At 40.5% G+C, this 13,763-nt stretch overlaps 1 protein-coding gene across 3 annotated transcripts in view; it reads right to left on the bottom strand.

Annotated features, from left to right (window-relative positions):
* Window positions 1-13,763, bottom strand: part of SNTG2 (syntrophin gamma 2) — a 329,137-nt gene that overhangs the window by 134,925 nt on the left and 180,449 nt on the right. For all 3 annotated transcript variants that reach the window (XM_074988929.1, XM_074988931.1, XM_074988930.1), the window contains exon 8: window positions 13,489-13,580. In XM_074988929.1, the coding sequence (XP_074845030.1) occupies window positions 13,489-13,580 (92 nt within the window). The remainder of the gene's footprint in view (window positions 1-13,488; window positions 13,581-13,763) is intronic.

Raw genomic sequence — 13,763 nt, 5'->3', positions numbered from 1 at the left:
AGCTAGATGACCACTTACAATGGGCACAGCCTAAGTTTCCTGTGGTCCCATAAAGTTTGTTCCCAGTCACCAGTCCTGGTTCTCAGTGTTCTGTAATGTTATTTAGCATTAATTTGCTCCTAAATGTCTTCTAATAGCCCAGTAAGCAGTGGAAGTTTTGATACTGCTGTTAGACAATATTAACCACCTGTGAGAGCAAGTCCTGTGGCACCTTATAGACTAACAGATATTTTGGAGCATAAGCTTTCGTGGGCATAAGCTTTCATCAGATGCCTGGTGGGGTCCCAGAGGGGTATTTAAAGAGTGGGGTCCAGTAAAAACAAGGGCCAGAGCTGACAAGATCTATTCAGTCAGGGTGGAAATGGCCCATTATCAGTAGTATGTATCAAAAGAGGAAAAAAACAAGTCAGATCAGACGGGGGATATGGCCCATTGTCAGAGTCTAATGTGGAGATGTTAACACCCACAGCAGGGAAGCTGCTTTTGTACTGGGCCAGCCACTCCTGGTCTCTGTTTAATCCCTGGTTGATGGAGCCAAATTTGCAAATAAATTGCAGCTCAGAGATTTCTCTCTTCAATTGATTTTTGAAATTTCTTTGTTTTAGGACTGCTACTTTTAAATCTGTTACTGAGTGTCCAGGGAGATTGAAGTGCTCTCGCAGAGGTTTCTGTACATTACAGTTCCTGTCTGATTTATGTCCATTTATTCTTTTATGTAGAGACGGTCCAGTTTGGTCAATGTAAATTGTAGTGGGGCATTGCTGGCACATAATGGCATATATTATATTAGTAGATGTGCAGGTAAAGGAGCCGCTGACCATAGAACCATAGAATTATAGAATAATAGAGCTGAAAGAGACCTAAGGAGCCATCAAGTCCAGCCACCTGCCCAAGGCAGGACCAAACCCCATCAGATCAGCCCAGCCAGGGCTTTGTCGAGACAAGACTGTAGCCAGACAGAGTCTCCCCCTTACAAGCCAGCTTGCTCGTTGCCCCCCCCACTGAGGAGCACACAGGGCACGGAAATGGCTGCTGACAGCACAGTCTTTGATGCCCTCATTGAGGCCCAGATATGCTGGCTTATCGTGACCCTGAGAAGCAGAAAGTACAGCTAGAAGCCTAACAGGCCAGACTGTCAACATGAGAGGCGGGGTGGACCCTCAGAAATCACCCCAGCTGGCATTGATCAATATGATGCACACACAATCACCCAGAAGGGGACGTGCCCCGCCTGCACAAAAGAATGTCCTGTACTCCTAAATTGTTTATCTCTTGTCTTACAAGTGGAAACTAAGTAGAAATGCCCTTGTAACAAACTGGAGTCACAAAGACAGACCAGTATGATCTGGCACCATAGATAAGAAAGAGAATACATAACCCAAAAGGGGTATAAAAGATGGGTCCAGCAGAACTCTAACTTTGAGTGCATTCCACCAACTTCCTGCTGGTCGGGTCAGGTGATTGCCTCCCGAGGTCCACAACTGGGGACGCCCAACCTCGTATTCGTCTTTCCGCGGAATTGAGTGACCGATCCGGCTTGGCTACGCTGGTATCGAGAGACGCAGAGAGGGTAAGATACACCCATGCTAGGTCTCTGACCTTTTTTGTGCACAGCTAAAGAATTAGAGCTCTGTAACTAGTATCAAGATATCATTGTGTTAGATGATAACAGATATCTTTGTATTGGATTGTAACGTAACTTGTTAACACCTGTACTTTGCTAGCATATAAGAAGTAAACAATAGCCTTTTGTAACCGCACGCTTATAACTGTAGCTTAAATAAACTTGTAACTAGTTAAGCTCTGAGCCTAACCATTTTGTTAACCCTTTTGTCACTGCAACACAGCCGGCACAACAAAAGAACTTTAACCGTTTGGTTACTACAGCCTGGCCGTGGGTGAGTGTGCTAGGAGCTGCCTGCTCTAACAGTAAAAAACTGGGTTGCTTAGGACCCAGGGGAGTACCTCACCGCACATTACCTGGCCACCGGCTAACAAAGACTTAAACACCTCCAGGGAAGGAGACTCCATTACTTCCCGAGGTAGACCATTCCAGTGCTTCACTACCCTCCTAGTGAAAAAGTTTTTCCTAATGTTTAACCTGGGCCTTCTCAACCACAACTTGAGACCATTGTTCCGTGTTCTGCCATCTGTGACCAGCCTCTCTCCAGCCTCTTTGCAACCTCCCTTCAGTAAGTTGAAGGCTGTTATAAAATCCCCCTTCAGTCTTCATCCACAAACTTGCTGAGGGTGAAATCCAGCCCCGCATCCAGGTCATTGATAAATATGTTGAACAGAACTGGACCCAGAACAGAACCTTGGGGCATTCCACTAGAAACCAACCGTCATCCTGACATCGAGCTGTTGATCATTACCCACTGGGCCTGACTTTCTAGCCAGCTTTCTATCCATCTTACTGTCCATTTATCCAATCCATATTTCTTTAACTTGCTGACAAGAATATTGTGGGAGATGTGGGAGCACGAGCACCTGGTGGCCGGGCCTCACTCGCAAGGCAGAATGACCATACACTCCATCTTGGAATGCTATCATACAACGGCGGGAAGGTCTGAAGTCAGGCCAGGAGAAAGAAATCAGAAAGTTGACAAGTAGTTGGAGAGTCCCCAAAGAGAACATCCTGACAAGCAGATAGTAAGTCCCCAAAGAGAACAGCTGGGGCTAGTAGCTGGAAGCCCCCCAAAGAGAACATCTTGGTTGTACAACATCAGAGGGTCCCAGGGGAGGTTCAGAAAAAGACCAAGGACAGAGGAAATCTTGTAACATGTTCTGACAGGCCGGGAGAATAGAAAGCCCAAATTAGGTAACAAACGCTTTAATTGGCCAGGTATCGAACCCCCAAGTAAGAAACAGTATAAAAGGTGATTTAGCAGGAATAAGGGGGTGGGCTCCTGGACACAAGGCGGAGGCTAGCAACTTCCAGTCCAGACAGCAGACCCCGGCCTGATCACCCGGACGTCACCACCACGAAAGGTCCCAACCAAGCCGTATCTCTGACTTGAAGGGCCGCTGTAACGTAGTTATTGGTGAAATGTGGGAGCATTGGATGTTATTGGTAAGTCACATGTAATTATATATAGTTATATATAACCTAGTATTTAGCTTATGCCAAATAAATAACTATATATATATATATATATATATATATATATATATAACAAGTGTTAAGTAATTGTAGTTACGAATAAATGAATAAATCACTATTGGTAAATACCACTAGCTGGTCTAGCTGGGTCTGTATAGAGAATTATTGGGACTTAGAACTGCCACAGGGCATTGTGGTGTTCACAATCAGAGTGTTATTGTTCCTGGTACTCATAATACTGTGGAAACCTAGGTTTTAAAGTGAATACACTGAATCACATATTGCTGCTACACTATATCAGGCTGCTATAAAGGTGGGGTGGTTGGTCCTGGGCCACCCGACTCCCCCCGCTGTATCACACCCCACGCGCACCCACGGGACCCAGAGTAGGTCGGCACATCGTCAGGAGACTGTATCAAAAGCTTTGCTAAAGTCAAGATAAATCACATCCATTGATTTTCCCTATCCACAGAGACAGATATCTCATCGTAGAAACTAATCAGATTGGTCAGGCATGATTTGCCCTTCATGAATCCATCCTGACTATTCCTGATCACTTTCCCCTCCTCCAAGTGCCTCAAAGACTTCCTTGAGGAGCCCCTCCATGATTTTTCCAGGGACTGATGTAAGACTGACCAACCTATAGTTCCCCTGATCATCCTTTTTCTCCTTTTTAAAGATGGGCACTACATTTGCCTTTTTCCAACCATCCAGGATCTCTCCTGAACTCCACGACTTTTCAAAGATAATGGCCAAGGGCTCGTCAACAACATATGCCAACTCCCTCAGAACCCTTGGATGAACTAGGTCTGGGCCCATGGATTTATGTATATTTAGCTTTTTTAGATAGCTCCTAACCTGTTCTTTCCCCACCAAAGGCTGTCCACCCTCATCCCACAGTGCACCACTTATCACATTAGTCTGGGAGCTGTCCTTGTTCGTGAAGACAGAGGCAAAGATAGCATTAAATACTTCAGCTTTCTATACATCATCTGTCACTGGGTTACTTCCCTCATCCAGTAGGGGCCCCACGACCTCTTTGACACCCTTCTTCTTGCTAAGATGCCTGTAGAAACTTTTCTCGTTATCCTTTACATTCCTCACGAGTCGCAATTCCAGTTGCGCTTTTGCCTTCCTGATAACTGTGCTGCATTCTTGAACCATACATTTAAATCCCTCCTTAGACATCTGTCCAAGTTTCCACTTTTTGTAAGCTCCCTTTTTGTGCCTAACTTTTCCAAGGATTTCCCCAGTAAGCCAGTCTGGTCTCCTACCATATTTACTTCTCTTGCTGCGTATCGGGATGGTTTCTTTCTGCACCTTCAATAGGGTCTCCTTAAAACACTGCCAGTTTTCCTGGACTCCTTTTCCCTTCATGATATCATCCCAGGGGTTTCTGCCCATCAGGTTCCTGAAGGAGTCAAAGTCTGCTTTTCTGAAATCCAAGGTGTGTAATTTACTGCATTCTTTCCTTCCTTTGGTCAGGATCCTGAAGTCTATCATCTCATGTTCACTGCTTCCCAGGTTGTCACCCACCTCTACCTTCCCTATTAGTTCCTTCCTGATGGTATGGTTGATGTTAGGTTCTGTGATGATATCACTGGTGTAGATATGTGAACAGAGTTGGCAGCAAGGCTTGTTGCAGGGATTGGTTCCAGGTTTAGAGTCACTGTGTTGTGATCTATAGTTGCTGGTGAGAATTTGTTTAAGGTTTGCAGGTTGTCTGTAGGCAAGAACAGGCCAGCCTCCCAAGATCTGTGAGAGTGAAGGATCATTGTCCAGGACTGGTTGCAGATCACCGATGATGTGCTGGAGAGGCCTTAGGTAGGGGCTGTATGTGATGGCCAGTGGTATTCTCTTGTTTTCCTTGTGAGGCCTGTTTTGTAGCAGGTGGCTTCTAGGTACCCATATGCCTCTGTCAATCTGCTTTCTCACTTTCTTAGGTGGGTATTGTAGTTCGAGGAAACCTTGGTCTGTACTAGGCAAAGTAAATTGACCACAGATATGCAATTTTATGGCAGTTGCATAGCCAAAATTGACATATCTTTGCTCGGCTAATTTGGCTGTCTATACTGGGGAACGTTGATTGGAGGAAATCTCCCATCAGTCTCCCTTACTCCTCACATCTCATGAGGAGTACAGAGGTCGATTGCAACCCCTGAGAGGTCGATTTTTTGTGTCCATATTAGACATGCAAAATCGAACCTTGGAAGATTGACCATGAGCGTGTTGATCTTCCTGGGTAGTGTAGATGTAGCCTTAGTGTAATAGACTCAAGGATAATGGGCCATTTCCACCTTGCTGAATAGACCTTGCCTAGCTCATTATAGGGACTCTTTTACATACTTTGCTTTATCTAATTCTTGACACCCACCTCCCCTTTCTGCCCCTCTGCTCTCTGATTTGCTCACCTTGACAATAATTTTTCTGATTTGTCAACCTTGATTACTATTTTTGGTTCTCCATGCCTTAAATATTGAATTTGTTCTGGTATGGCTATAATCTGAAGAAGTGGGTCTGTCCCACAAAAGCTCATCACCTAATAAATTATTTCGTTAGTCTTTAAAGTGCTACTGGACTGCTTTTATGTTTTGATATCAGTGAACTATTTATCTTACCCTGGAACGATGTCAGCCTTATAATTACTGAAATCAACTCAATTATCCTTTAAAAACATTGGCTATTATCTTTCTTCCACTTTTTTTTTGGAACTTCCATTGTTTACTAAAATTTAAAGACAATGACTATTAATGGTCAGCAAGCTCATTAACTAGCTCTTTTTAAACTCACTGCTGCAAGTTATCCAGACATGTTAATTATAAAATGTATAATTTTAGTAGCTGTTATTCAACATGCTCCTCAGATGCTTGTGGGATGGAAAGTATTCTTATATGTTCTTATGTCTTCAACTTTTTCAGAAAACAGAACACAAACATTTGAACACTTCTGCCTTTTATGTATTATCATTGATAATTCTAATTTTTCCATCTAGCAAAATATCAATGTCATTGTCAGGATTTTTTTTTGTTCCCAATATATATATTTTTTTAAAAACAATTCCTCCTCATTGTCCTCAGCTGTGTTGAGCACCAACTTTTTTAAACAGTTTCTACAATCCCAAAAGTTTGTGCTTTACATTAATTATTATCAACTTATCATTTTTATAGTAATAGAGAGTAAGCCGTGCTAGTCTATACACTATCGAAACAAAAAGCAGTCAAGTAGCACTTTAAAGACTAGCAAAATAGTTTATTAGGTGAGCTTTTGTGGGACAGACCCACTTCTTCAGACCATAGCCACACCAGAACAGACTCAATATTTAAGACACAGAGAACCAAAAACAGTAAGCAAGGAGGACAAATCAGAAAAAGATAATTAAGGTGAGCAAATCAGAGAGTGGAGGGATGGGGGGGAAGATCAAGAATTAGATTGAGCCAAGTATGCGGACGAGCCCCTATAGTGACTCAGAAAGTTCCCATCATGATTTCAACCATGTGTTAATGTGCCGAATTTGAATATAAAAGTCAGCTCGTCCACTTCTCTCTCTAAAATGGTGCGATAATGTCTCTTCAGTAACACACATACCTTGAGATCATTGACAGAATGCCCCATTCCATTAAAATGTTGACTAACTGGTTTGTGGATCTGGAGTGTTTTGATGTCTGTTTTGTGCCCATTGACCCTTTGTCTAAGGGAGTTAGAAGTCAGTCCAATATACAAAGCATCTGGGCATTGTTGGCACATGATGGCATATATGATGTTAGTAGAGGAGCATGAGAAAGTGCCCGTGATTCTGTGAGTAACCTGGTTAGGTCCAGTGATGGTATTTCCAGATGGGTTTTGGTTCTCTGTGTCCTAAATATTGAGTCTGTTCTGGTCTGGCTATGGTCTGAAGAAGTGGGTCTGTCCCAGGAAAGCTCACCTAATAAACTATTTTGCTAGTCTTTAAAGTGCTACTTGACTGCTTTTTGTTTTTATCATTTTTATGTTTGTTATTTTTTAAAAAATTTTATATATAGCTTCCGTTACTTCCCTTCTAAACTTGATCAATTTTTGAATTAATGCTGCCTTATTCTTTGATTGTGGGCTCCTTTTTTTTTTTTTTTGAGTAGGGCATCTGATTAGATTTTATCAGACAATTATTTCTCACATTTTTCTGATTTAATTCTTGCACCCAGCTGCTCTAGCTCATCATTTTTTTTAGCTTTGTAAAATTGGCCCTTATAACACATTAAGTATATATAAAACTGGTAGAGACTTTATTCTGTTTATATATCATAAAAGTGATCAAGTCATGATCATTTGTATCTATGTTACCATTTATTTTTAATTCTGTGATTGGTTCTCTTTTTCTGTCAGTTGATATCACGTATAGAATTCTCCCATACTGGATGTCTTGTTTAAGCAATTTTTAAGTTTCAGAGCATTGTAAGTATGCAGGTTTGACAAATCTTTATTTTTCTAGGCCTGGCTTGATGTAAGTAACTTGCCTCATTTCCTCATGGCTTGCGTAGGAAGCTGAATGGAAGATTAAACTGTCATAACATGCAGTATGCTGAAATCTAGCTAAGAACATTCTGATATTACAAAACAGTCCTAAATATAAGATAAAATAAAGGTCATATTATGCAGGGATAGCACATGGACTGATCCTGCTGTTCCTATATAATAGTCAGAAAGCCATGAAGTGTGTAGTTAGGAACTAGTGTTGGTAGAAGTACATACAAAACAAACACGCATTTGTTAACACTGAGAGTAACATCTGGTGAAGCGGGTCTTTGCCCTCAAAAGCTTATGCTCCAAAATAACTGTTAGTCTATAAGGTGCCACAGGACCTCTTGTTGTTTTAGAATACAAAATTATTTCAAATACAGAATGAAATGTTCACTACTTGAGTTATTTAACCATGGACTGGATAAAGACCTTAAACTATAGTGAAGGGAACAAATCTACACTGGAAGAAGTATGGGAAATGTCAGTTCACAAGCTTTCTTTCTTACGTCTCATATATGATTTTCTCAGAGGTGCAAACTTACAAAAGCAGTGTTAAAAAGAATGCTTTGCTTTTTTGAAGAATATACAGAAGATGAGACTTCTTTCTCATAGTTTATTAAAACAGAAAGAGAGAGAAAAAACACAGTTGTATTGTTTATTTTCCCTTAACAGCTAGTGCACTTAAGCTGTGACTGCTGCAATAACAGTTGCCACTACAAATATTAAAATGTGTCTGGCAGTGCTCATTTATAGTGACCTGTCCCTTTTCCCCTTTAGCATTTGCAATGGAAGACTGAGATAATGATCACTACTTTCACAAGCATAATCAGAAACGGAAAAGTACCTATACTTAGATTTGTCACATTTTATGCTCCTACATTTCTAAATGAAACAGCATAAACTGAAGATCAACTACAGATTCAAGAAGCATACTCTGAATAGAGCTGCCTCTTTATGTCCCAAGCAACTAGTCAAAGTTCTGGACTCTGGAGATGTTCCAGTTGCAAGTAGAAACTGGTGCATTCTTGTATTTTCTGTGATGCAACCTTTTTGTAATAAGTCCCATGTTGCTGATCACAGAAGGAACCAAGAGCAATAGGAGCAGTTTTTTAGTTTATGACCCCAAAAGCTCCTTAGACAATACCAAATTCAAAAAGACGTGTTCCCAGATTTTTCCAGGATCACACTGTGCCTGCATTCTTCTGCAGTTTTCTTGCCTTTCCCTCAGTTCACATCAGTTCAGTTTCAGTCTCTCTCTGGTTGCGTCTACACTACAAAATAAAATGGAATTTAAAGGAAATAGCTTGACATTAAAATGTCACTGTCTTCACTGTAAATGTCATTAGCTTGATTTAGTCTGCCCTAATATCGATAACAAAATGTCAATATCAACAGATGGGTATTGCACCAATCTTGAGTTTAAAATGTCAAATAAAGGCTAGTGTGGAAGTGCCATGTCTTTCATTCAAATTTATTAGTCTTCACAAGCGTCCCTATGTATCCTATAAAACTATGCACTGCTCCTGGCTCCTAGCTCCCCACTACTAGCTGGAGCTAGGAAGCTGACCAGGACTGCTGTGCTGTCGATTTCCCAGGTCCTGCAGGGTGGGGAAGCTAGGAAATTGACCAGGGCTGCTGTGCTGTCAGTTTCCTAGGTCCCCCAAGCTGCAGGGACCTGGGAAACTGACAGAGTTGCTGCATGTGGTTCCCGACTCAGAATGTGAGGCTGAGAGAACTGTGAGATAGGTGCTGCGATGCACTGCTGCAACAGTTAATGTTTGGTGATTTCACTGTGGAAGCAATGTGTCAAATTTGTTGGGAGCCTGTGGGAAGTGAGGATACTCAATATTGAATTAAAAAGCAGCATTATAACATTGATTTTGATAAATTTGAATGTATCTTGTAGTGTAGATGTAGCCTCTCTCTCTCACACACACACAAAACACCATATTCAAACATTACTCAACCAAAAGCTCCTGGACAAGTTCACATACACATGGTCTTAAGTGTAAGCATAATCTCCCACATGTTATCTGAAGGATGAATTCACTGTTATCAACTTCTATGAGAGTTTTAACTCAGCCCAAAAAAAGGCTTCATCCAGATCAGAAAAAAATTTATCCTCATGATGGAAACCTAGATTTTCAGATGTTGAGTGCTGGTTATTTCCACCAGATATCACTAGGTAAGTTACTTTGACAGCCATGACACTCATCTGAAGTCTTCAAATATCAAAGGAGAAAAAAAAAGTGGCAGGAAACAGATATGTAGGATAAACTCAAGCATCAGTGTACAATAGCCAAGCATAAAAAGAAAAATGGACCATTCAGCTGGAAATGACAGTCAATATCTAAGGGTGGGTATGTGACTATTTTTATTTACCAGGATTCACTGCTAAGGAAACAGTTTATTGACAAATTGTGTCTTTCTGATGTGTACTAGACTGGATAGCAATCAGAAACTATACTAAAAGATACCACACAAGTGTCCAAGACAGTCAGATTTGTAAAGGAGTCATAATTCCACTCTTCTACCTTTTGTCAGTATTGTGTTTTTAGAATGCATGCTTTCTGGGGCAGCACTTCTCTCTGTCTGTATATTTATATAGTGTCTAGCACAATAAGGAACTGGGCCTTTAAGTGCCACTCTAATACGGTATAGTGAAAACAAATTAGCAAGCATGCTTGGGCTCAGTCTGATTTCCTTTGTCCAGGAGTTCCATTAAAGGGCTTTGACAGTGTATGACGGCAAACTGGGACACTTTAAAAATTGAGCAATTCATGAAAAACAATACTCCTGGTCTTTTCCATTTTTAAAACTATACAGATGATTACATTTTTTTTTAATAATAATTTAAAAAATCAGAAACACCCTTTGGTTTCCAACTAACATTTTCATGACCTCTTTGCTGCCCTGTTTTGATCATAGTTAGTTTGATGAAGTATTTCTGCTTCTGTGGTTTCAGAGGGCCATTTCAGAAGCTAAGACTGCTTTCTTTTCAGAACATTTGAAAACTTGGCTTGCCATGGAGTAATAGGCAATTCTTCTCAAACTTTTTTTCTGTGAAAGGAGGTTGTGATTTTTCTATGGGGTCATATATATAAAATGAAGCACTTTGCCCTGCTTTACTTTTTTTTCCATTGCTTCTCATGTGGTTAGTTGGCTCCTCTTGTGAGATGGTCAAACTTCAGAGGGATGAGGTTCTATATTTAAAAGCCAAACTGGTTTTTGATATTGACATCTTACCTTTCCCTCCCTGCAGGATTTGGGGCTTTGCTCACAATCTTCAGTATTCCATGTCAGATCCAGAAACTGATTTTCTTTGTTATGTGTCCATATAACTCTAATCAATGATTTGTAATTTTACACAATACCAAAAAAATCAGCTTAAATGGTACCCAGGATCTGACAGCTACAAATATGATTACTATTACATCCAATAGCAATCGAAACAAAAAGAAGAATATTCTCAAAAAGCACAATAAAAGGGCAAATCAAATAGCAGAATAGCATCCACTATACTCAGTTCTCAGCCATATACTAGACTTTCTATCTGCTCATTTGTACTGGAGTTCAACACTTTGCTATGGAATAAAATCATGGCCTAAAACCCCATATCCCACATGGAGGGTGAAGAAAAGAGCCTACATATGGCTAGAATCTGAAGAGATACCAAGTATCTGAAATATACCTTAACAACAGCATTCTAGTACCCAAAAAAATTATTTATCTCAGAGCCTCCATCAGACACAGGACCTAATGTTTAGACATTGTAAAGGAGCTCTTTGTAACATCCTTGCAAAGTTGCTCCTTTCTCTTTCTTCAGACTCCTTTTAAAACTCTCCTAGAAAAGGCTTGATAGCATTAAGGCAGCCAGTGTGCTGACACCACTGCCTATCATGCTGATGAGCTGCAACTCACTGTTTCCCTTTACTCCCTGATGTGTGACTATCCATTCTGACTCGACAATTTAGAGGCTGGGAGTGGGGGTGGGGATAGAAGATGGTTCTGAAATGGAATACTGAAGATACTAGTAAGCCCCTAATCCCCTCTCTTACCCCATCACTCCCAGCCAGAGGGGATCTGGGTGAGCTGCCCTTCCCTAGACCCAGCCTGGGAAAATGTGTTTTCCTTGTTTGTACATTAGCCTCACCCTGCTGACTGAAGTAAAAGAAGGTCATAACAATGGCTGCATTGCTCCTCTCCTTCCCATTTTCTTTGTGAAAATTGGCAAAGACTAGGATTGTGACTGGTCAGCAAAAGCAGGAGAGGGTTGGGTATGTGAAGACCGCTTATGTCTTTTTTCTCTTTTTTTCCCACAAATTTCATGTCAAAGAAGAAAGAGTGTTATCCACTAAAATTACCATAAATTCAATAGCTTTGGTGAATAACTTTCTACCTTGAGAATACCACTATATTTCAGATCCAACAGGGCACTGCATGATGTTACTTCTACCCCTTTATTAATCACATAGGCTGCATCCACATGACAGTGATCTTCTGAAAGAAGTTCTTCAGAAGAGATCTTCCAAAAAAGCTTCTTTCAAAAGAGTGTGTCCACACACAAAAAAGTGGCTCGAAAGATTGATCCACTCTTTTGACAGAAAGCATCCACACAGCCCCTGCTGTTTCCAAAGAATGGGCCAGGGATCAAAAAATCTGGCACCAGGAGGACCAGTCTTTCAAAAAAAGGGCCTGAGGAACATCTATATACACTTTTTTTCAAAAGAAGACGCCCTTCCTGATCCAAGTGCAGAAGGGGACTTCCATAAGAAGAACTGCATTCTTTCAATTTCAGACTGAAAAATTGCATTTTGTGTGTAGATGCTCTCCATGTTCTTTTGAAAAAGGGCTGGATTTTCTGAAAGAACTTGCTAGTCTACACACAGCCAAACTGTAGAATTGTAAAATAGATGGCATTCATTTTCGTTCAATTTAGGCTTATTATTAAAACAGGTTTCTTATCTTCCATCTTCCCTTTTTCTTTTTTTTTTCCCTTTTTCGTTCCCTTTATCTATTTCTCTGTTCTAGCATGTAAATTGGTCTCTCAATAATTAAATCTTGAAATGCCTTCTGGCATAGTAAGTGTATTTTGACTTTTCTATTTGTATTGAAAACAATAAAGCATGTAGGAGTTCACTTTAGAAAGTATCCTTTCATACTGCAGTCACTTTAGAATTTAGCCAATTGCTTTACGATAATATCATAAATCAGGGGTCAGCAACCAAAACAGCAAGAAGAGCCATATTTTTTTTAATTCAGTAAAAAAAACCTCAGGAATCCAAGAGCCGCAATTGATGTGAATACGAGAAAGTCCTTAACAAATAACATCAAATCATGCTTTTTGTAACCCCTATTTTAAGAACAGCACACAAAGATTAGTAATGGGATATATATTCACTGTAGGACAGTCACAAACCTTTTACATATTCTAATTCTTCACACTCCACCTGTATATTTGTACCACTGTCTTCCTGACTTTCACCCCCAAACCTTCTCTCTCTTGAGAGGATGCAACACGGAGATATCCACCGTTTCAACAAGACCACTTATTGCTTGCTATTTACATATGATTTGTTCATTTTTGGGCTTTTAGATGTTCATAATTTATCAAAAATCATCAGGATTTTTTTTTAACTTTGCAATTACAGCATCAGAAGCCACAAAGAAGTCCTTGAAGAGCTGCATGCAGATCCAGAGCCACAGGTTGCAGACTAAATAGAACTAAATGTTTTAAAAGAAAATAACAGACATTTTCTCCTCAGGTCTATAGCTCACAGGGTTTTGTGAACACATTTAAAACAGTTCATTTTGATTCACTTTTGAAAATGAGGCTGGGGGAGGAGGTGGCAACAGATTATAATTTGTCTAGCTGGAATTAATTTGCTTACTGTGTTAGTTGAGTTTCCATTCAAATGTAAACCGCTGTCAAAAAGAGGTGAGGAAGCTCCACTGCTGTGATCACTGGATGGTCCAGGGGAACCTGAAAATCAGATGTTGGGAGGCAATTGCTTAATTATGTTACATAGGAAACCACCACTGCTATGTCAACCAGGAAAGGGTTACGGTATGAGAATTGGTGAAGTATGACTCTGTACAAAAACGAGCATGTGATCGACTGTCTCTTCGAATGACAAGCAACAGCATGCATCTGTGCGTATGCTGT

Source organism: Carettochelys insculpta, chromosome 3 (genome assembly GCF_033958435.1).
Source record: "Carettochelys insculpta isolate YL-2023 chromosome 3, ASM3395843v1, whole genome shotgun sequence".
Classification (NCBI taxonomy): Eukaryota; Metazoa; Chordata; order Testudines; family Carettochelyidae; genus Carettochelys; species Carettochelys insculpta.
Note: the sequence above shows the minus strand (reverse complement) of the source record. Positions and strands in the feature narration are given on the sequence as shown.